The 23,623-nt window shown below is 43.3% G+C and overlaps 1 protein-coding gene across 7 annotated transcripts in view; it reads left to right on the top strand.

The window, feature by feature from the left end:
* Nucleotides 1-23,623, top strand: part of LOC122815888 (ankyrin repeat domain-containing protein 26-like) — a 2,190,206-nt gene that overhangs the window by 1,793,450 nt on the left and 373,133 nt on the right. For all 7 annotated transcript variants that reach the window (XM_044088730.1, XM_044088728.1, XM_044088731.1 and 4 more), the window contains one exon: nucleotides 19,087-19,231. In XM_044088730.1, coding sequence (XP_043944665.1) covers nucleotides 19,087-19,231 — 145 coding nt within the window. The remainder of the gene's footprint in view (nucleotides 1-19,086; nucleotides 19,232-23,623) is intronic.

The raw sequence follows: 23,623 nt of genomic DNA, 5'->3' as shown, positions 1-23,623 counted from the left end.
TAAAAGTAGACAAGAGTATAAGGAGATGAGGTGCATGACAAAGAGAGAGGTGGTGAAGGGTAAGGATAAGGCGTATGACGAGTTGTATAAAAGGTTGGACACTAAGGAGGGAGAAAAGGACCTGTACCAATTGGCTAGACAGAGGGACCGAGCTAGTAAAGATGTGCAGCAGTTAAGGGTGATAAAGGATAATGAGGGAAACATACTCACAAGCGAGGAGAGTGTGTTGAGCAGATGGAAAGAGTACTTTGAGGGGCTGATAAATGAAGAGAATGAGAGGGAGAGAAGGTTGGATGATGTGCGGATAGTGAATCAAGAAGTGCAGTGGATTAGCAAGGAGGAAGTAAGGATAGCTATGAAGATGATGAAGAACGGAAAGGCTGTTGGTCCAGATGACGTACCTGTGGAAGCATGGAGGTGTTTAGGTGAAATGGCAGTGGAGTTTTTAACTAGATTGTTTAATGAAATCTTGGAAAGTGGAGGATGCCTGAGGAATGGAGAAAAAGTGTTTTGGTACCGATTTTTAAGAATAAGGGTGATATGCAGAGCTGTAGTAACTGCAGAGGGATTAAACTGATCAGTCACAGCATGAAGTTATGGGAAAGCGTAGTGGAAGCTAGGTTAAGAAGGGAGGTGATGATTAGTGATTAGCAGTATGGTTTCATGCCAGGAAAGAGCACTACATATGTGATGTTTGCTTTGAGAGTGTTGATGGAGAAGTACAGAGAATGTCAGAAGGAGTTGCATTGTTTCGTTGTGGATTTAGAGAAAGCATATGACAGGGTGCCTAGAGAGGAGTTGTGGTATTGTATGAGAAAGTCAGGAGTGTCAGAGAAGTATGTAAGAGTGGTACAGGATATGTACGAGGGTAGTGTGACAGCAGTGAGGTCTGTGGTGGGAGTGACGGATGCATTTAAGGTGGAGGTGGGATTACATCAAGGTTCAGCTCTGAGCCCTTTCTTATTTGTAGTGGTGATGGACAGGTTGACAGACAAGATCAGTCAGGAGTCTCTGTGGACTATGATGTTTGCAGATGACATTGTGATCTGTAGTGAGAGTAGGGAACAGGTGGAGGAGACCTTGGAGAGGTGGAGATATGCTCTAGAGAGAAGAGGAATGAAGGTCAGCAAGACTAAGACAGAATATATGTGTGTGAATGAGAGGGATGATAGAGGAATGGTGAAGATGCAGGGAATAGAGTTGACGAAGGTGGATGAGTTTAAATACTTGAGATCAACAGTTCAGAGTAATGGTGAGTGTGGAAGAGAGATGAAGAAGAGAGTACAGGCAGGATGGAGTGGGTGGAGAAGAGTGTCAGGAGTGATTTGTGACAGACGAGTACCAGTAAGAGTGAAAGGGAAGGGAAGGTCTACAAGAGGGTAGTGAGACCAGCTATGATATATGGGTTGGAGACAGTGGCATTGACAAAAAGGCTGGAGTCAGAGCTTGACGTGGCAGAGTTGAAGATGTTAAGATTTGCACTGGGTGTGACGAGGATGGACAGGATTAGGAATAGGTATATTAGAGGGTCAGCCCAGGTTGGAAGGTTTGGAGACAAAGCCAGAGAGGCAAGATTACGTTGGTTTGGACATGTGCTGAGGAGGGATGCAGAGTATATTGGGAAAAAGATGCTAAGGATGAAGCTGCCAGGTAACAGGAAAAGAGGAAGGCCTAAGATAAGGTTTATGGATGTGGTGAGAGAGGACATGCAGGTGGTTGGTGTGACAGAGCAAGATGCAGAGAACAGGAAGAAATGGAAACAGTTGATCTGCTGTGGTGACCCCTGATGGGAGCAGCCAAAAGAAGAAGAATAGAGTGCAGTTGTTTTTTTGCTCTTTTGTGTGTGTTTGTTGCTTAGATTGTATTAACATGCCAAAAGAGCACAAGGAGTCTAAACCTTCAGGTTTTAAAAAGTGCACTAAGTAAAGTCCAAAGATGTCCATTATGGACTGTCACACTATTTGTGTCTATTGTTTGCGGGCAGTTCACCTACAAGAATCATGCTCAATTTTCACTCATTTAGCTTCAGAGTGTTATCAGAAAGAAAGAACAAACTGATTGTTAGAGGTTTGTTAAAGTTCCCCTTCCAGGAAGCTTTGGAAGAAGGCCCGAGCATGTCAGCATCAAAGACATCCCCCTCAGCTAAATCTGACAAATTGAAAAGATCTTTTCACTCTTCGGGGCAATCAGAACCAGCCAAAAAAAGTAAGTAAAATTGTACCATCGGCACTGACCACTAATTCGGAATTGGCAAAGGCTGTTTCATCGGCATCAGCGGTCTTGGTGCCACTAGACTTTGAAATTAGGACCCGGTCCCCAGAATTGGAGAAATGGTTAGTCCTATTCTGAGATCTCCAATCTTACAGCCATTCAGATATCCCACCCTCTCCTCTAGGTCCTCCAGGAGTCTTTCGGATGATGATGTGGATAGAGTGGTGCGGAGGCTTCTGAAGACACCAGCGTTGGCCAAACTTCTTTCAGCTCTGACCCATAGGGATTCAGAGCCAGCCATGTCTACCCCATCGACTTTGATTCCTCCAACGTGGGGCCTCGGAGCCGGAATGTTTGGAGCTGACTGTTGTTGGACCACTGGTGTCGAGAACCACCCCGGTTTCTTCGGCACCGACTACTGCTCCGACATCATTGGGGCCATCCCAAGAGTCTAGGAGCTGATGCTCTCCCGTCAGATCAGACTTCTGTCGGATCTGAGCTTGCCTCTCAGGGCTTCGGCGCAGGTGAGCTGGGCTCCTACATCAGCCTCGGAGCTGACCCCCTTGGTTCTGATGATTTCTTCTGGCTTTTCAGAGCCAGAGGGATCATCTGATCAGGGGAAGGGGGGCTTTCAAGCTGATGAGGAGAGTGCTTTCTCCCCAGGCAGCTCCACTCAGAGGATCTGACATTCCTCCTCCTAAGGCGCTGGTGTCTATCTCTGCACCACAGCATCCACAGACCAGTGAAGACCCTAGGCCTCAGGGTACCCCATCGGGTGAACCCCCCTCTTCCAAAATCTCTCCAGAGTACGCTTCTGAAAAGGTCCCTCATAAGAGAGTTATTTTATATTGTAGATGTATAGATGATTTGATTTTTTTATGTAAGGGGGTGCTGAAACAGCTCCCCAGTTTATAAGTGATTTAGATGCAAATCGCTTTCAGATAAAATTTGATGACTTACAGATAGGAAAAATAGTTAACTATCTAGATGTCACTTTGACTATTAGGAACAATAAGATAGTAACTAACATACACAGAAAGGGAATTGGAGATTATAATATTTTGGATAGTAGCAGTTGCCATCCACCACATACTTTGAAGGCACTACCTTATAATGAATTATTGAGAGTCAGCAGCCTATGTAATGATGAAATGGGCCTAGAAAAGGAAATAGTAAAAGCATGTATTAATTTCAAGCAAAGTGGGTATGATGAAAATGCTATTTTAGAGGCCCTTCATAAAATAATTGATACCAGCTTACTTCATAATAGGCCCAACCCAGTTCAGCTGTGTTAAGGGCAGATCATGCCTACTAAACCTGGTTAACTTCTTCGAGACAGTCACCAAGGCCATAGATGAGGGAAAGGTGATTCACACAGCCTACCTTGACCTCGCCAAGGCTTTCAACACCATTCCCCACTCGGGTATTACAGAAAAACTCACCAACCTGACCATAAACCCCTATGTCACGAGATGGGCTGCCAACTGGCTTACAGGCAGAACTCACACGGAAAGAATAGCGGGCTCCAGGTCAGACTCTAATCCAGTCACAAGTGGTGTCCCACAAGGCTCGGTCCTGGGACCCCTACTGTTCGGCCGGCATATACTTCTCAGAAGTACAGGCAAACACAGGAGGACTATGGCTAACCAAGTTCGCCAATGACTGCAAACTGGGAGCCATAATTGACTCCCCAGCTGACACGGACATCCTCCAGAAGGGCCTTACTGAGACAGACACCTGGTGTCAAAGTCATGGCCTCAAGCTAAATGCCAAAAAATGCATAGTCATCCCATCTGGGAAAAACAAAACACCCACGAATTACCACATAGGTGGCATCCCCCTTAATACAGAAGAGGTAATAAGAGATCTAGGGACCCAGGTAAATAGTAATCTCTCCTTTGACAATCATATTGCCAAAGTAGTTAGGAAATCCTTCTATGTGGCCCATTTAATTACTAAAGGGTTCACATCTAGAAATAAAGAGGTTATAGTGCCCCTCTACTCATCACTCATTAGACCCATCATAGAGAACAATGCCCCATTTGGGATGTACCTCACAAGACACTTCCAACAGCTGGAAAGACCACAAAGGTACCTCACCAAGAGGATTATTGGCCTCAAACATATGTCCTATGCAGCCCGACTGAAAAAGCTCCGGCTATACTCAGTGGCATATTGCTTACTCAGAGGTGATCTCTGCCTGACTTACAAAGCCATGTCCAACTCAGAATTGATGGGCTTGCTCCACCTAACGAAATCCAAGTCACTGCGAGCCACGCGCTCTAGTGAGTTAAACCTCGCCACAACAGTAAATAGAACATGCTGGAGGGATAGATTTCTGTCACAGAGACTCCCCATGCTTTGGAACAAAATTCCAAACTACATTATGCAGAGCCCCTCACTAACACTCTTCAAGAGAAACCTTGACGAGTGGATGGGTAACAGAAAATACATCCCTGGGATCACTTCATTGGCTATGCTTGACAGAGGATCAGTTAATTAATCAATGGGGTGGAGAAAGCCGATACACTCTGGCTGGGCTTATAAATGCCCTTGGGCAGATAGCCTAGTACCTACCTATGAACCTATGAGCAATGTACCTTCTTTCCACAAAGAATTATATGGTGGACACTCTCAGCAAAACCTCTGCACCCTCCCACGAATGGATGCTTCACAGGGAAGTGTTCTTGGACTTTATTCACAAGTGGGGTATTCGTCAGGCAGATCTGTTTGCCACCTCCCAGAACAGGCAGATGCCTCTGTATTTTCATAAGAGATCCACTTCCACAGGCTTGGAAAGTGGACACTTTCTCTTTTTCTTGGGCAGGAATGTATTTTTATGCCTGTCCCCCCTTCACATGATTCAAAAAGTCCTTCTGAAGATCCAGAGGGACAAATCAAAAATTCTGCTGATGACCCCCCCCTTTTGGCCAAGACAGCATTGGTTCCCTCTTCTTCACCTACTAGCCAAAGGCAGTCACCACAGGTTACCCTACTGATTCGACCTACTCACACAAGACAGGGGGCCCCTCCTATACCTTCAGGTACTCAACCTCAGACTCGCTTTATGGTTGATAGAGTTCTGATCCCCTATATTCAGAGGATATACTCAATGTCCTGCAGGAGGCCAGGAGAAAGTATGTCAGAATGGAAAATATTCTCCGGGTGTTGTCAAAAGAAAAAACAGGGCCCTTTTTTTATCCCAGTGCCCATGGTCATTTCTTACTTGTGTGAGCTTATACATTCAGAACTGACCTTCTCTTCTGTTAAGATACACTTGCCAGCCATTCCCACCTGTCTTCCTTTAGTACCTCCTTTGGCATCTAGATTATTGGTAAAACTCTTCTTGAAAGGGGTCCTCCGTATCAGCCCCCCTTGTAAACCTGTTCCTCCTTCATGGGACCTTAACTTTGTCCTTGAAAACCTCACACTACCTCCATTTGAACCAGCTCACTCAGCATCTCTGAAATTATGTACTTGGAAAACAGTACTGCTGGTAGCCCTCACATCTGCCAGAAAGGTCTCAGAAATCCAGGTCTTGAGGGCTACCCCTCTTTACCTTATCTTCCATAGGGGCAGGCTCCCTCAGGACTAATCCTTCCTTCATGCCTAAAGTGGTTAATGAGCTGTCCTTGAATCAGACCATTAACCTTCCTGTTTTCTTCCCTCAACCTCAAAATTCCTCTGAAAGAACTTTGCATTTCTTAGATGTTCATAGACAACTTAGGTATTACCTGGACAAGACCAAATCTTTTAGAAAGTCTGACCAGTTGTTTGTCTCCTTTCAGCCAAGGGCCTTGGGGAAGGCAGTCTCTAAGCAGACTATATCTTCATGGATTTCCAAAGCTATCTCTGCTTGTTATTCCCTTCTTGGAAAAGATTTAACTGCCAATGTGAGAGCTCATTCTACTAGGGTAGCTGCCTCTTCAGCATCCTTTTTTAGAGGGGTGGACTACGCTTCCATACTGGAGGCGGCCACCTGGTCTTCAGTTCATGCCTTTTCCAAGCATTACAAATAGATTTGATTTCTAGAGCCAGAACTGGGTTTGCCAGGTCAATTTTACAGGGTCTCATAGACCAGGTCTCTCAACCTACTTCCCAGGCTCATACCTAAAGCTTTTGTTCCCTCCTTACAGTTACAAATACTGCAACATGAGAATAGAAGGACATAGATTAGTTGTGTAAGAACTTACCATAACCTTAGATGTCCTTCTCTTCCATGTTGCAGTATTCAGTCCCCCCCCCTCCTACCCTGTTTATCCTTCTTGTATGGCATCCCCATAGCTCCTCTCCATCCAAACAGGGCACAACAAGAGACACATACCTCTATAAGGTGCCTACTTGCCTGGGGGCATATGTGGGTCTGAAAAGCTTCCTTTCTTTTGCTTCCCAGGGGTACTACTGTATGTGGGAGTCATTTCTGAAGTGGGTACGTGCAGACATCACATTTACAGCCAATGTCAGTTTATGGCTCTGACAGGCAACGTCACACATACCCCTGCTCCTAAGACTGGCTTGGATATCTGGTGCTGCAGGCAGCAACCTCCCTGCAATTATGAATATTGCAACATGGAAGAGAACGACATCTAAGGTTATGGTAAGTTCTTACACAACTAATCTTTATCCAATAATCAGTCTATTCATTTGCCCACTTTTTCCCTTCTCCACAATCTGCTAGTGAGAAGGTTCTGCACTCCTTGGATTAGCATAGACAGCTCAGATATTATTTGGATAAAGCTAAAGTTTTTCATAAATCTGAGCTGCTTTTTGTTTCTTTTCATCCTAGGTTTTTTAGGTTTGGCTGTTTCCAAGCAAACCATTTCTTCTTGGACATCGAACACTATTTCTTTTTTTATTCCTTCCATGGGAAGACCCTTCCTTCTTCTATTAAGGCTCATTCTACTAGACTTGTGGCTTCATCTGGTGCCTTTTTTCAAGAATTTAGACATTAATTATATTCTTGAGACAGCTACTTGTTTTCTGTGCATACCTTTACCAAGCACTATAAGCTGGATGTGATTTCTAGGGCCAGAACTGGTTTTGCCAGGACCATTCTTCATGGCTTTCTTGAGGGCTCTGCTGGCTCTCTTCCTCCTCCCAGTCTTCTTCTTGAGCTGTTGTACTCTCTGTATTGTAATGAATACTGCAACACTGATATGGAAGGGCATTATACAGTTGTGTAAAATCTTACCATGTCAGTAGATGTCCTTCTCTTCACTGTTGCAATATTTGCTCCCTTCCGTCTCTCCCTGATCCTTTTTTCCTTCTGAATGTACTTGTTTCCTTCTAATATCCTTAGGCTGTTGTTCCTAATAGGGTTTTTCAGTTCTGAGGATGGTACATCCAGACGTCACTTTTATGCCCTACACTGAGTGTAGGAAGCATACGTGTGACATACAGCATACCTATTGCCACCTAAAGGCTTTGGTATACTGGCCGGATGTCGGGCTGCCCTAGGCAGGGGATCCCTATTGTAATGAATACTGCAACAGTGAAAAGAAGGACATCTACTGTTATGGTAAAATCTTACATAACTAGTTTCTGAGTAAGGCATAGGCAAACAGAATTTCAAAAAGCAATGGCAGGGAAGTTCAAAGAAGAATAGAGCGTCCCTCCAAAACAAAGGATGAACTAAAAAAAGATGGACTAAAAAAATGATTACTATATGCCCCTGCATTTGTTCTTCCTTCCTCACTCTGGCAATCCTGTAAAGCTTTCTCAAAGTCTAGGTCTTCATGATGTTCATCGTGTTTCACTGTTGCAGTCATGACTGTAGGGTTCTCCCCTGTCGGCAGGCAGCCCTTGGTCGGCCAGAATCTCAAAGTCTGGGTCTGGCATCGGCTGTTCAGCCATGCTTCCTGACGTCAGAGCGCCAGGAGTACAAAGCTGACAGCCGACGCCATCTTCTCCAGTCTTTCTTGCCGTGCGTTGATAGCAGTTCATATTTGCCGGTCGGCAGACTCCTGACGAATTTCACTGATTTACTTCGGTCCAAAGAACTTTCTTCTCCACTCAAAGCTAAGTACCCCGTTGGGGAAACTTTTTTCTTGCTCCACTCCGATGTCAGAAAAAGTTAATAATTGTATTTCTTGTGGGAAGCAAATACCTCATAAGGATTTTCATTCTTACTGTATTCCTTGCTTGGGCCCTGACCACGACGTAGCTAGTTGTCGGTTTTGTGCCAGATTCAATCATCGTACAATTAAGCGAAGGTACGATTTTGCTTTTCACTACTTCGGTAGGCACTTCAACTATAAAATGTCATCGGATACAGTCCCGGCTACCGGAGTTCATAAACGTCGCAAGGATAAAGACAGGCCTCCGAGGTCCAAATCTGATGATATCTCACAACCAGAGCCAGCTTCAGGTTCGGCCGTCGTCAGTGAGGCGCTTTTGCAGCCCCTGTCATCGGTCATTTCAGAACTGATAGCCAAAACAAACTCGCTTGAGGAGCCGACCAGGCCTTTGAATATTTCTGTTGCAGGACCTTCGGACAATGCTCCTTCGGATGGGTCCAGAGCCGCTGTGCAGGTACCGGCTTCCGAAGGGGTTTTCAGGCCTACTCAGCTGATAATAAAGGCAAAGCCAAAGACAAAGGCAAAGACTCCTTCAAAATCAAAGACTTCTACACAGGCTTCTTCTGATCCGGCTCCTAAGTCACAAAAGCAGTTACTCAAGATGGCGGAGGATTTGATTACTATGATTAGGGGTTCTCATCCCCCTCCAGACAAAAGGCCAAGGCAGGATATTTCTTATGATTCCTCTGATCAGGCTTCTGTTTCCTCAGATTCTTCTTCTGATCAGGAATATTCTTTCCCTCCTTATGAGGATTCTGATGCTGAAGAATCCATTCCTTCAGCTTCTCCCCCTGAGGATTTCTCTTTTGGGGAAACTTTGCATGAAATGAGGGAACATTTCCACTGGGAAGGACAGGAGTATTCGGAATCCAAGAAAAGGTTGAGGGAATTTCTTCTTCTTCCCCAGCATAGACCCCTGGCTATTCCTTCTGTTTTGGATATTGTGGATGATGCCTTTTCAGAGGCTAACTTAACCCCTGACTCCTTTCCTCCTGCTCCTGTGAAACCTGATAGATATTACAGGGTTCCTGATTCCCATCAGTTCTTGTACAAGAACCCTTCTGCTGACCCTGAAACCATTTCCCAGGGTCCTAAGGGAGCTAAGGCCACTTCTGCCAGAAATCCTATTCCTACTGAAAAGGATTCTCGATCCTTAGAAAGATGGGGTAAAAAAGTGTACACTTCTGCTACTTTGTCCATTAGGGCTTTAAACTGTCAATTTCATATATTTAAATACCAGCAATTCCTATTGTCTGTCTTAAAACAAAAGCTTACTTCCAATTCTGCTTGTACAGAGGATAAGGAATTACATGATTTACTGCATGCCACTGAACAGGTTGGGAAGCATGGTTTACACTGTGGATTTGATGCCTTGGAGGCTTCCTGTAGGGCTGCGGCCTCTGGCACCGTTATTAGGAGGCATGCATGGCTAAAGGAACAAAATTTACCTGAACAGGTAAAAGCAAAATTATTGGATGCTCCTGTTCAGCCTAATGTGTTGTTTGGATCAAAAGCTGAAGAGGTGATTAAAAAGATGGAGGACAAGGCGAAATCAATGCAAACAGTTAAAGATTCCTTACAAGTACAGCCTCCTAGATTTAGCAGGAATTGGCCTTCGAAAAATTGGTCCTTTCCCACTTCAGACAGGCCTCAGAAGGGAAGATATAGACGTCCCAGAGGTAGGCCTCAATCACAAGCTGCTTATAGACCAAGACAGTGGACTGCTTCCACCCCTATGGGAGGGGAGGACAGGCCGCAGTCTCAAAGGAAACAAACTCAATGACTGCCTCTGTTGGGCTGCAGGAACATCTTGCCTGGAAGCCCCTCTCGGAGGGAAAAACTCTCTTTTCTACCAAAATTGGACTCATATAACCCAAGACAAATGGGTTTTGGATGTGATTTTAAGAGGCTACAAATTCCATTTTCATACCTTGCCAAGACCAAGCGGATGGCCAGACCTTCCAAAACATCAATGGACGGAGGCCTTAAACCAAGTGGAGGCTTTTTTGGCTATGAATGCCATAGAACTGGTACCTCTTTCAGAGATGGGAAAAGGGTTTTACTCAAGGCTCTTTCTAGTACCAAGAAAGCAAAATTCATGGAGACCCAGTCTGGATCAACACCTTTCTAGAGATTCCAAAATTCAAGATGCTTACTCTACAGCAGTTACTTCCAATGCTGTCCAAAGATGCGTGGATGGTGACTTTGGATTTAAAAGAGGCATATTTACACATTCCCATCAGGCAGGATCGCAGAAAATACCTCAGGTTCAAGGCCGGATTGAGGCACTTTCAATTCTCTGCGCTGCCCTTTGGATTGTCTACTGTGCCCAGGGTCTTTACCAAATGCCTGGCTCCAGTAGTAGCTTACTGCAGACTCAAGGGAATTCAAATTTACCCTTATCTGGACAACTGTTTAATTCAGGCAGACAGCAAGGATGTCTTACTCCAGCATCTAGACTTTGTACAAAACCTCCTCAAATTCCTGGGATTCTCTGTAAACATAAAAAAGTCAAATCTGACACCATCACAACAGATAACTTTTCTGGGTGCTCTTCTAAACTCTACAACCCAGATGGCATTTCTGACATCTGAAAAACAATTACAGCTGGCATCAACTTTCAAAGCCTTGGCAACTCTAACCCATCTATCTGCAAGGAAATTCCTGCAGGCTTTGGGTTACATGGCCTCCTGCATCCTTCTCATACCTTATGCAAGACTACACATGAGGAAAATACAATGGTACCTAAAAAGTGTATGGTCTCAGCATTACCACAGTTTGGACATACTGATTCCTGTCCTTCCTTGCCTTCAAAAGGAATTTCTTTGGTGGTCCAGGGCATGTGCTCTAAACAAAGGGAAGCCCTTCCGTGTACCTCCTGCCTCTCAGATTCTAACCACGGACGCCTCGGATTATGCTTGGGGAGCCCATTTTCTGGGCAATTGTCTGCAGGGCTTTTGGACAAAGGATCAGAAGCACCTGCATATCAACTTAAAGGAAATGTTAGCCATTCAGAAAGCTCTGTTGGCCTTCAGGAATCTCATACATCCAGGACAACTACTAATACGGACAGACAACACCACAGTTATGTGGTACATAAACAAGCAAGGGGGATCTCATTCCTACCCCCTTGGCAGACTAGCCATGGATTTATGGAACACAGCTCTAGCTTGCAATCTGGATCTTCAAACTCAGTTTCTCCCAGGAAAACAAAACTTACTGGCAGACAGTTTGAGCAGAAACCTTTCGGATCCACACGAATGGATGCTGGACACCAAAGTATTCAGGATGATAACAGCAGAATGGGGATGTCCTCACATAGATCTCTTTGCATCCCATCTGAATCATCAGCTACAGAATTTCTGCACCAGGACATTCCACAGAGAGGCTTGGAAAGTGGATGCCCTGTCATTCAGTTGGAGGAACCTCTCGGGATATGCCTTTCTGCCTCTACCTCTTCTTCCACGAGTTTTATTGAAGATAAAACAAGACAAACCCAAGATGATAATCTTGTTGGCTCTGAATTGGCCTCAGCAGTTTTGGTATCCAACTCTATTGAACCTATGCCTGGAGCCTCCTTGGATTTTACCTCAGTTTCCGAACCTTCTGTCCCAACATCAGGGTCAGGTTCTTCACTCTCATGTCAGAACTCTCAGCCTGGCGGCCTGGTTAATCCAGGACCTTTGATTTCTTCTTTCTTACCCAAGCAGGTTATGGATGTCATTTTAGAAGCCAGGCGTCCTAGCACTAGGAAATCTTATGCAGGAAAATGGAAAAGATTTTGTTCCTGGATGCAGGCTCAGGATTCTGATCCTCTTCTTCCTAACATTTCTTTAATTTTACTTTACTTAACAGATCTCTTGCATAAGGGTCTCTCTTTCTCTTCTATTAAGATCCATGCTTCTGCTGTTTCTGCTCATTATGATACAGACCCTCCCATCTTTTCCCACCAGCTCATGAGGCAATTCTTCAGAGGGGCTAAGAACTTACGACCTCCTAGATCTCCTCCCATTCCTGCTTGGGATCTCAACTATGTTCTGGAAAAACTAACTTTGCCTCCTTTTGAGCCTACTGCTTCTTCTGACATCAAGTTTTTATCTTGGAAAACAGCAATCTTGTTAGCCCTAACCTCTGCCAGGAGAGTTTCAGAGTTACAAGCTCTCATGGCTGTGGAACCTTATATTATTTTTCATGAAGAGAGGGTGTCTTTAAGGACTAATCCTACTTTCATGCCTAAGGTGGTTTCCAAAGTGGCTTTAAATCAAACTATCCACTTGCCAACTTTTTTCCCCACTCCTCAAAATAAAGGGGAAAGGATCTTACATTCCTTGGATGTACACAGACAACTGCGTTTTTACCTGGACAGAACCAAGGACATCAGAAAATCAGAGCAATTGTTTGTCTCCTATGCTTCAAGTTCCCAAGGTAAAGCCATTTCTAAACAAACCATTTCTAAATGGATTGCTCATGGAATCAGATTTTGTTATTCACACCATGGAAAGCAAATCCCAGGGAGCATACGGACTCATTCCACCAGAGCTGCTGCCACTTCTGCAGCCTTCCTCAGGGGAGTTCCTACCAAGGACATTTTGGAAGTTGCAACCTGGAGTTCAGTGCATACTTTCTCTAATCACTACAATTTGCCTCTCTACTCCAAGTCTAGGGCAGGCTTTGCCTCTGCAGTCTTGCAGGGCCTTTTAGCCGCCCCTCCTTCTTTATGACCACCTCCCTTTCTTTCAGCTTTGGGATTCTACCCTACAGTCATGACTGCAACAGTGAAACACGATGAACATAGTACAGTTGTGTACACCTACCATAAATGTAGATGTTCGAGTGTCTTCACTGTTGCAGTCTGGGTTTCCCTCCCTCCTGTCCCCTCTTCTTTTTCCTTTTTTCACCATTCTTCTGAGGTGTATTTGCAAAGGTTCTGGGACTTTTCTCATTTTGGGACTCCTGACATCTGGGGCAAGAAAAACTGGAGAAGGTGGCGTCGGCTGTCAGCTTTGTACTCCTGGCACTCTGACGTCAGGAAGCATGGCTGAACAGCTGACGCTGGACCCAGACTTTGAGATTCTGGCCGACCGAGGGCTGCCTGCCGGCAGGGGAGAACCCTACAGTCATGACTGCAACAGTGAAGACACTCGAACATCTACATTTATGGTAGGTGTACACAACTGTACTTTCCCCTTTGGCACCAGATAACTTCAGATACATGGGTTCTGACAATCAGTCTGAAAGTTTACAACTGGCAGTGGGAGTCTCTTCCTCCTTTTCAAGGGATTCCTCTTCAACCTTCCAACCAAACCTTCCTGTTCCCTCCTATTCTAGATAAGATGCTATCTCATGGAGTTATAAAACCGGAGAAAGGATATTATTCAGGAATCTTTCTGGTGTCAAAGAAAGGAGGAACCTGGAGATCTGTACTACACCTTTCTTTTCTAAACCTTCACATCAGAACCCAAAGTTCAAAACGCTGTGTGTATTACCTCTCATTCAGTCTGTCATTTTCTAGTAAATATGGATTTAAAATATGCTTATCACAGTATAGTTCTCAAACATTTCAGATACTTATGTTGTGTCTAGTTTACATTTTTAGTTTTCTGCTTTGCCCTTTGGTTTGTTATTTTCTCCAAGAGTGTTTACTACATGCCCGGCTACTATAATAGTTCATTGAAGGTTGCAGGGCATTCGCATTTCTCATATTTAGAAGATTGCCTTATTTTTGCAGATTCTTTCACAAGTTAAGAACATCTAGCTTGGGCAACAAAAAAAAAAAAAAAAAAAGAAACTTTACTTCACCCTGGATTTTCAGATGAACAGAGAAATCTTCTCTCATTCCCTCTCACGTGATAGTGTTCCTGGGATGTCTATTGGACAGATCCTTTGTGATGGCTTTTCTTCTTCAGGACAATGTGGAATGTTAGAAGGAGCAGTTTCTGCTTTTTTCCAACCACAGAATTCGGGGTTTCATGACCTGCAATATTCTTATGATTCCCTTGGACAAATTTCATATGAGGAAAATGTAATGATTCATCAAATCAGTTTAGTCCCAACATCGGCACCCGCATTCATTTCAGATTCCAGTGCTGGACTTTGTGAAAAGGAGTTACTTTCTTGGTTGAATCACTTGTCCCATAGTTTCATAGGTGTGTACTAGGCTAATGACCACTAGGGCCTTTTTAGGCCTAGTTATGCATCCCAAATCTCTGACAATTTCTGGTACTCTTGATAAGCGTAAGCAGGGGCTTGGGAGGTGAAACATTTACAAGGAGGAGCCTGGAAGATGAACCATTTACAGGCTGCCTGTGTCCATTAAAGACATAGTTGCCAAACCAGGGATTAATTTCCTGTTCCCCATCCAGCTGTCCAAGTTACACTTGAATTGAGTTAGGGAGGAACTCTGCTTCACATGGATGGGGAGCCTTTTCCATAGACGGAGTACTCTCTGGGATGCATACCTCTCTCTCCAGCAGATCCTATTTATATTGCAGGCAAGGTTTAAGTCTTTAGAATGGGTAATTCTGGTGTTTTGCAGATATGCAGTATGTCCATCAGAGTGGGGTCTAACAATGTCTTGTATGCCAGGTATAGATCTCCTTTCAACAGTCTGTAGGAGACAGAATACAGGGATAAGGCCTTGAGGTCGTCTGCAAAGGACATGTTATTTACACTCTATATTCTTTTAGTGAGGAATTTCTGTGGACGTTCCAGTTGTTGGATATGCCTGGTTAGGTGCATATCAAAGTGGGCATTGTACTCAATTATAGGTCTTATTAATGCTGAATACAGTGGAACAATGACTTCTTTGGACCTGGTTGCCATACCTTTGTTTATAAATTGCACAACATAGAATAATTTCCTCACTGCTGTTGACGTGTGATGGTCAAAGGCTAGATTACTGTTTATATGTGTCTCCAGGTCCCTAACTGCGTGGTCAGCTGTCAGGAATGTGTTGTCATTATGATAGTTTCCAGGGGTGGGTGACTTCCCAAAGGATACTGTTATACATTCCTTGGCATTTAGTTTTAATCCATAGCTCTGGCACCAGTTGTTTGTCTGTGTCAGCCCTTCCTGGAGAACATTTGTGTCAATGGGTGATTCAGTGACAGCTCCTAATTTGTAATCATATGCAGATTTAGTCAGCCAGAAGCCATTGACATTGGCCTTGACTTCAGAGAAGTAAATGCCAAAAAGGAGCGGTCCCAGGACCGATCCCTGAGGGACACCACTTGTGACTTGCCTCTTTGTAGAGGTGGACTCCTAAATTCTAACTTCCTGGGTCCTGTGTGTGAGTCAGCTGGCTATTCACCAGGTGACACAGGGTGTGTACCTAACCTCTTAAATTTGTCAACAGTGCCAAAGTGGGGAATTGTGTCACTTGCCTTGCCTAGGTCATGGTAGGCAGCGTAAACTATTTTGCCCTCATCCATTGCTTTGTTGACCTTATCAAAGAAGTCTACTGGGTTGAGTAGGCATGACCTGCCCTTAATGAAACCAAATTGGGTTGGGTCCAGTGTCTGGAGGTTTCCTATATCATTATCGATCATTTCCATGATAATTCTTCCCATGGCTTTGCATATAAGACTATTAAGACTTATGGGTCTGTAGTTTCCAGGGTATGTAGATGGCCCACCATTGTGCAGAGGTGGGTTTTCCTTTTTCCCTTTCATCCCCTACTTTTTCTGTAACCACAAATGCATCAGACTTTGCTTGGGGAGCTGTGTTAAAATGGGTGAAAGTTCAGGGCCTGTACATAAATGTCAAATAATTAATGTCAGTAATAAATGCTTTCAAATCTCTAAACCATCTTAGGAGTCCATGCCCCCCTGCTGATAATCACAGAGAACACCACAGTGCATAAATGGGGGAACACGGTCCAACCCCATTTACAGACTAGCTATGATAGCCTGCAAACTAACAACTCAGCACAGTCTGTCCCTCCAAGCTACATACATTATGTCAGAGCAGAACATTAGTGCAAACAAGCAGAACAGGACCAAGGCAGATCCTCACAAATAGAAGTTGCACAGAGGGGTCTTTCAGGAATTGGCCCATTTATGGAGAAATTTTTCAAGTGTATTTGTTTGCCTTCAGTTACAACAGACAGTTAAAGAAACTCTGCTCAGGACTTCTTGCACACAGACCTCAAAGACAGAAACCAAGGGAATGTTATTGTATTCTTTTCCTTCCTTTCCTCTGATAACAAGGGGTCTTATAAATATATAGATGGACTCCTCACAGGTAATTATGGTGCCTCACATTTGGTCGAGGTAACAGTGTATGTCCTACTTCTGATCACTGTTGTATTACTAATGAATGGGAATATCCTGCCAAGGCCAAAGATGGCCATAAATCTGGCCAGAATACCAAAGCCTAGGCTTCCTCCTCTCGTGCTATGCATTTGATGTATGACCAAAGCATATGAAAGCTAGCTGGTGCATAAGGGACATAAAGGTGCAAAGTAGCTCAGAACTTACTTGTTGTCAGCCTGAACACAGAATCTGCATTTCAACTTCTGACTGTCAGCAGTACGGACTGCCACCTTCGTTTGCCTTCGACAGCTAAGTATCCCTATTGGAGAATATTCCTCATTTTGCCTGTTTTTGCAAAATATATGTTTTTCTTGTCAGCTGGGGGGGGATGTGACTGTGGGAGGCAAATCCCTTATAGAGGTAGACATAGTAAGTGCTTGTTTTGTCTAGTCACAATTATAAAGTGTGTACTATTTGTCATTCATTCATTCTTAAGACCTTAAGGAACTGTTTATCTTCTCTAAAAATATACCTTGCGAACGAAAGGCTGAAAGAGCTTGTGCAGGGTAAGATGTTTTCTGAGGCAGGGTAAGATGGCTTCTTGATCATGAAGCCTGCATCCTCTCTTATCTCAGTCATGTTTCTCAACTCCAGAATCCTGAGATGTGTGGAGAGGAAAGTAAGGGCTGCGGATCACATGTATCACTCAACATGGATGAGGAGATTTTTTTTTTATTCCCAACATGTGCAATCTTCTGTACATGTGTACACACATATACGCGAGCGAGCACACATATACACATGTGGGCTGGAAAGCATAGTGTAATGCTCACCTATTCTCTACTCACTACTTGCTTGCGTCCATATACCCATAGTTCCAGCCAGTGTGTGTGCTTCCTCCTTGGGCTAATACTACTCAGACTCCCCAACTTGCAGGTTCTCCTACACTTGTCAGTCTTCCTCTGTATGGACCTTTTGTGGTAGGGCGCTAACAATAGTGGGTCTGTGTCATTTCATTGAATGTCAAATGGTCAAATGCTCTGGATTAAAAACTCATTTCAATGAAAACCTATTTGACTGAAAACTCATTTCATAGAAAACTGTAGGTGTGTGTAGATAGTATGCGATGGTGTCATTTCTTATCATAGGAGTTATGAGGGAAATGAGTCTAGCAGATGAGTAGAATGGAATGGTGAGCATCTTGTATTCCCAGGTATATATATATATATATATATATATATATATATATATAGATATATAGATATATAGATATATAGATATATATATATATAGATATAGACATATAAATATGGGGTGGGTGCAGGGAGACTTACTCTCTGCAAAAACATTTTTTACGATATGTTTTTTTTTGCGGAGAGGTTTTCTGTGAAATGGGTTTTCAGTCAAATGAGTTTTCAATCAAATGGGTTTGACCATTTGGGATTCAATGAAATTACATAAACCAGGCGAGTTGGCATCAGCCATTTAGTTTGATCACTTCTCACTGAGCAAAGACTGGGCAAAGCCTTGCCTTCAGAGAACTGATTTGTCTGTATTGTGTTCTGTCACCAGTTATTTAATTGGACACTTTCTAATGCTTACAGTGGGTATTTGGCTTGAGGAATGACTCTGGTGCTCACATTAATGATAATTATGCTGCAGCTACCTTGTTTTCCATCCAGGATTTAGTCTAGATTTATCTTTGCTAGTTTATAGGAAAGTCACCTCGTTTAAGTGATGTGGTTTAAGTGATGATTAAGTTTATGGATGGCACAGTGATGCAGCAGTAGCATTGTCACCTGACAGCAAGAGTTTCTGTGGTTCGATTCTCAGCTGAAATGCCTTCTGTGTGGAGTCTGCATGTCCTCCCTGAGTTTGTGTGGGTTTCTTCTGGGAGCTCTGGTTTCCTTCCACATTACAAAGACATGCATCTGGCACGTTTCGTTCCAAGTCAGACTTTCCTGATTAATAAATGTTAAATAAAATAAATAAATAAAAAGTGATGTCAAAAACTGTAGACTGTGGCAGTGAGCATCTCTTAATCCAAATGCATGAAGCAGTATGTGCTTCGCCTAAAAGTTGACACCAATATTTTACACTCTGTGCTTTTCTTAGGAAGAAGCTTCTGTTTGTTAAACCCATCTCAGAAGTTCATGAAAAGTTATGATTACCGACATGTCAATACTTTCTCCTGTCTGCTGTTACTGTCAAATGTGAGATATTTATTAGCAAATTTCTTGGCCTTACACATAGCCTGTCTGATTTATAAGGGGCACCATTCCTAGATTCATCTCATTAGTGTATAGTGCTTAAAACTGAAAATTTGTGAGATAGGCCACTGTTGAGATGCATTTAGATAAATTATATATTTTTCTAGGAAAGTGATGTTTGCATTAAGCACTGAATTGTGCAACTGATGTTGATGACTGCATTAAGAGGGCACCTGTTAAAAACAGTTCATGTATATATTAGTTTGTATGATGTATTACTTATTGCATCCATATTTCATTATAATATGCTGTTTTTGTTTTGTATTTAATGCACAGGATGAAAGCACTTCTAAAGACTACAAAAAAGAAACTGAAAGAACAAGAAACAGGGGAGCAGGCTTCATACTTTGGGAATATACAAGCAGAACAGGATCACAGTCGCTATGGAATAGAGAACACTGTTAGCATGCTGAAATCCAAGGTAGGGTTCTTGGTTTCTTCAGTAATCAGGACATTTATTTAATAAGTCATACCTCTAGACATTTATTTCAGGGCCAGCTTATCCAACGTAGACATTTAGAAATTCCTAATAATATATCTTTCATTTTTGTGTTTCTTGTAAATTCTTGCACATAAATATTAAACCCAATAGGGGACAAGCATTCAGTCTGGAAGAATCCCCTTCCCTGCAAGACATCAGTTGGATAATAAGTCTGAAATGTCATGTCTGAGGCTCCATATTAAAAATCTGAGACCCATGATTCTCTTGACAAACTGTGATCTCAAAACATATACATCAGATGTCAGAACATGCTGTAATACATTTTCACAAGCATATTCTTACTCCCTGATCACTGTATCTTAGAAAAAAGGGAAATTAATACATCATGGGCTAGGGAAGACCTCTGAGGTAACGTAGCCTCTTAACATATCCCTGTTCACATACTCTACTGTACGAAGGAATGCAGTTACAGTACCAGGCACTTTAAAAGACACCCATTATGTGATGTTTCTAAGTTCTTTCACTGCAGGCTCATATTGTAGATGGGAGTGCTCCTTACAGATTAATAGGTTCGTAGCAGGTTACTAGGCTAACTACCTTAGAGCCCTTACAAGACTAGCCATATTTATCCCAAGTTTCCCCTGTTGTCAGTGGTTAGGTGAGTGAAGTTCACAGAGATAAGGGTCTGTGGCAGTTAATATCTACTTCCTCTGTCCAGGAGGGACATGGGTGCCACCCCAGGAGTGCATTTGCAGTCACCCATCCATTGATCTAGGTTATGTATGAAGAGGGTCAAGGAGGGGCTCTGTTTCATGTGAATTGGAAGCTTGTTCCAGAGAAGTGGTAGTCTCTCTCCAGCATGACCTGTTCATGTCAGAGGCTAGGTTAAGATCCCTGGAGCGAGAAACCCTCCTGCATTTTGATTTACGAATGTGTAGCATTTCTATCAGGGCTTGGTCAGAGACTGCCCTGTAAGCCAAGCACAGGTTACCTCTTAGCAACTTGTAAGAGACAGAATTACGGGGTCAGGGCTTTCAGTCTTTCCACATAAGACTTGTTTTGTGTACCCTGTAATGTCTTGTTGAGAAACCTCTGTGGTCTCTCAACTTGTTGCAGGTGTCTGGTGAGGTACATGCAAAAGGGAGCATTGTACTCAATTATTGATCCGATGAGGGCTGAGTATAATGGAATTATAACATCTTTAGATCTAGATGTGATGTCTTTACTTATAAGCTGTGCCACATAGAAAGATTTCTTTACTACTGTGCATAAGTGATGGTCAAAGTTCAGATTGCTATCAACCTGAGTACCCAGATCATGTCCTACTAGGTCTACACTTGGGGGAGGGGGGGTGTTGCTGTCTATAATGTAATTAGCAGGGATGTCAGCTTTCCCAAAGGGAATAATAATGCTTTTTTTTGTTTTGCATTCATCTTTAATCTGTGGCTTTGGCACCAGTAATTTGTCTGCATTAACCATGTCTGCAGTATATTGACTTCATTAGAGGATTAAGTGATTGCTCCCAATTTGCAATCATCAGCGAACTTGGTCAGCCACAAGCCTTCCAAGTTTGCCTGAACTTCAGAGAAATAAGTTCTGAACAGTAAGGGGCCCAGCACAGAATCCTGTGGTACGCCACTGTTGACTGGTCTTTTGCTAGAGGTGAAGTCACCCACTTTGACAATATGTGTCATGTTGGTGAGCCAGTTGGCTACCACTCTGGTAATGTAGGAGATAATTCCCAATTGGGCAAGTTTCTCTATAATACTTGAGTGGGGGATTGTGTCAAATCTTTTGGCTAGGCCATGATAGCAGGTATGCACTGTCTTTCTCTCGTCCAGGACCTTGGTTACTTTCTTAGAGAAGTCAGCCATGTTTAACAGGCATGGTCTTCCTTTAATGAATCCAAACTGGGTTGGGTCCAGAGTTTGGAGATTATCTCTGTCCTTGTTAATAAGGTCGGTAATGATTTTTTCCCATGGCCTTGCAGATTTGACTAGTTATGGGTCTATAATTTCCAAGGTCGGTTGATGGTCCCCCTTTGTGCAGAGAGATTACTGTTGCTGTCATCCTTTCCACCGAAACATAGCCAGCTCTCAGGCTGTGGTTAAACAGAAATCCAAGTGGGTCTACTAGGTCATGTTTTAAGTTGCTTAAAAGGCAACCTGGGATGTTGTCTGGTCCCATTGATGCCATGTTTTTGGCCTAGGAGAATTCCAAGATGACCTGCTTTTTTGAGATAATAGGCTGAGGAATGGTGGCAGGTATATTTTGGGGGATGACTGGAGGGAACAGGGGGTGACGTTTGCTCCAGATCTGTTTGCAAGCAGGTTGGCTATCACCTCAAGTTAAGTATGGGTGGTGCCATCCACAACCAGTTCAGCGCATAGCTGGGTATTCCCTTTTATATTTCAGATGTAGTTAAAGAATGCCTTGTGATTATCTTTAGCTAGGGAGGCTATTTGTGCTTCATAATTAGCCTTGGAGGTGACGGGTTGTCCTTTGTGTCAGCCCACTGCACATGAAGTCATGAGCTAGCCCTGATGACTGCCTTGGTGTTGACCCTTCCTGGTTGGTTAACACCCTTGCCCTTGTGATTGGGAATGAATGGGACGATAGGCCAGGATGGGACTGATGATCAGCAAGGCAGAAGGAGCACAGTGAGATTAAAAAAAAAACAGATATTGATGGAAAATCTAATTTTAACTTGGAATCTGCATCTCAGCTTACCTTAAGCTAAATCTAGTGAAAATATTGGCATGCCCTAAGTTTGGAAATTAAAATGGTTGACTTTCTGAGAAGGTAATTCATTCTTCTTTATTTATAAGGAACTTTTATTAACAGTTTTCATTAACAGACATCAAAGCTGCTGAACTTTTCCAACAATGAGTATTAGACTCAACCTCCATTAATCATTAAGGAACACTACAAATTAAGTCTTGACTTGCATTAAGAAATAGACTCTAAGCTCATATACTGATAACGGATGTCTAAAATCCCATGAAATAGTTGATAGTCATCCTTATAGGATCTATATTACCTTATCAAAAACATCTTCATCGAACACCTCTTTGTCGACCAATAAACAGATAACTCCCAAATCTCTGAATGGCCACTTCAGCAAATTTTTTCCTAGGGGAAAAAAATCACTTAGCCAAACAAACTTTCATAGCCTACAAAGTGAGGGGCTGTGACCCCACACCCCCCTAACTAAATATACCAACTCCGAGATCACACTACTGTGGGGAAAAGGGCAAATTCCCGATGATGGCCAAGCGTTTTTTCCCCTGGGGAAAAAAGTCACTGAAGTGGCCATTTGAAGAGTTAGGAGTTCACTGTTTATTGGTTGATGAAGAGGCATTTGATGAAGTCCTGTTTTGATAAGGTAATAATAGACCAATCCTTATAGCACTTTCTTTATTTTCAAGGTAATGTGATTTTACTCAGCCATCATATGTTGCAGTCATTACATTTGGATAATCTGCTGGCAGGTTGCCCTCAGTCGGCCTGAATTCCAAAGTCTTGGGTCCTGCGTCAGTTGCTATCTCGTCTTCCATGACGTCAGGTCATCAGGGGTATAAAACAGGCAGCCAACACCATTTTCTTTAGTCTTTCTTGCCGCGCAGTGCCCGAAGCAGAAGCAGTTCGCAAGTGCTGGTCAGCTGACTCCTAAAATTTTTGAATTTGAGTTTCAGAACCGAGGTCTTCACTGAAGCTAAGTACCCCGTTGGGGAAACTTTTTCTTGCTCCATACCGATGTCAGTAAAAGTTAATAATTGCATTAATTGTGGGAAGCAAATACCTCATAAGGATTTCCATTTGTACTGTGTTCCTTGCCTAGGCCCTGATCATAACGTGCCTAGCTGTCGGTTTTGTGCTAGATTTAACCAATGCACTATCAAGCGTCGGTATATCTTTGCTTCAAAATATTTTGGAAACAGATGTAACTATCCTGAAATGTCGTCGGATAGCAATCCGACTACCGGAGTTCACAAAAAACGCAAAGAAAAGGACAGAGACAGACCGTCGAGGTCCAAAGCTGACAACGAAGCTTCTCCAAAGCCAGTCGCCGGTTCACCAGTACTCAGTGAGGCGCTTTCGCAGCCCCTGATACCCGCTACTTTCGAGTCGCAGGCCTCTACCGAGACCCATGTGGAGTCCAGCACACCGCGAGATTCTCAAAGTATTGTACCCGCGGATATCTCTCCCTCGGATGGGTCCAGAGCTGCTGAGCAGGCACCGGCTTCTGAAGGTGTCTTCAGGCCTCAGCATTTCTATATAAAACTGATGCCAGCTTCAAAATCAAAGACAAAAGCAACTTCTCAAGCTAAAAAAAAAAAAGATGCATGAGCCACGTGCACAGGCCTCTAT

The sequence above is a fragment of the Protopterus annectens genome, chromosome 11.part0, assembly GCF_019279795.1.
Source record: "Protopterus annectens isolate FY-2018-M chromosome 11.part0, PAN1.0, whole genome shotgun sequence".
Classification (NCBI taxonomy): Eukaryota; Metazoa; Chordata; order Ceratodontiformes; family Protopteridae; genus Protopterus; species Protopterus annectens.
Note: the sequence above shows the minus strand (reverse complement) of the source record. Positions and strands in the feature narration are given on the sequence as shown.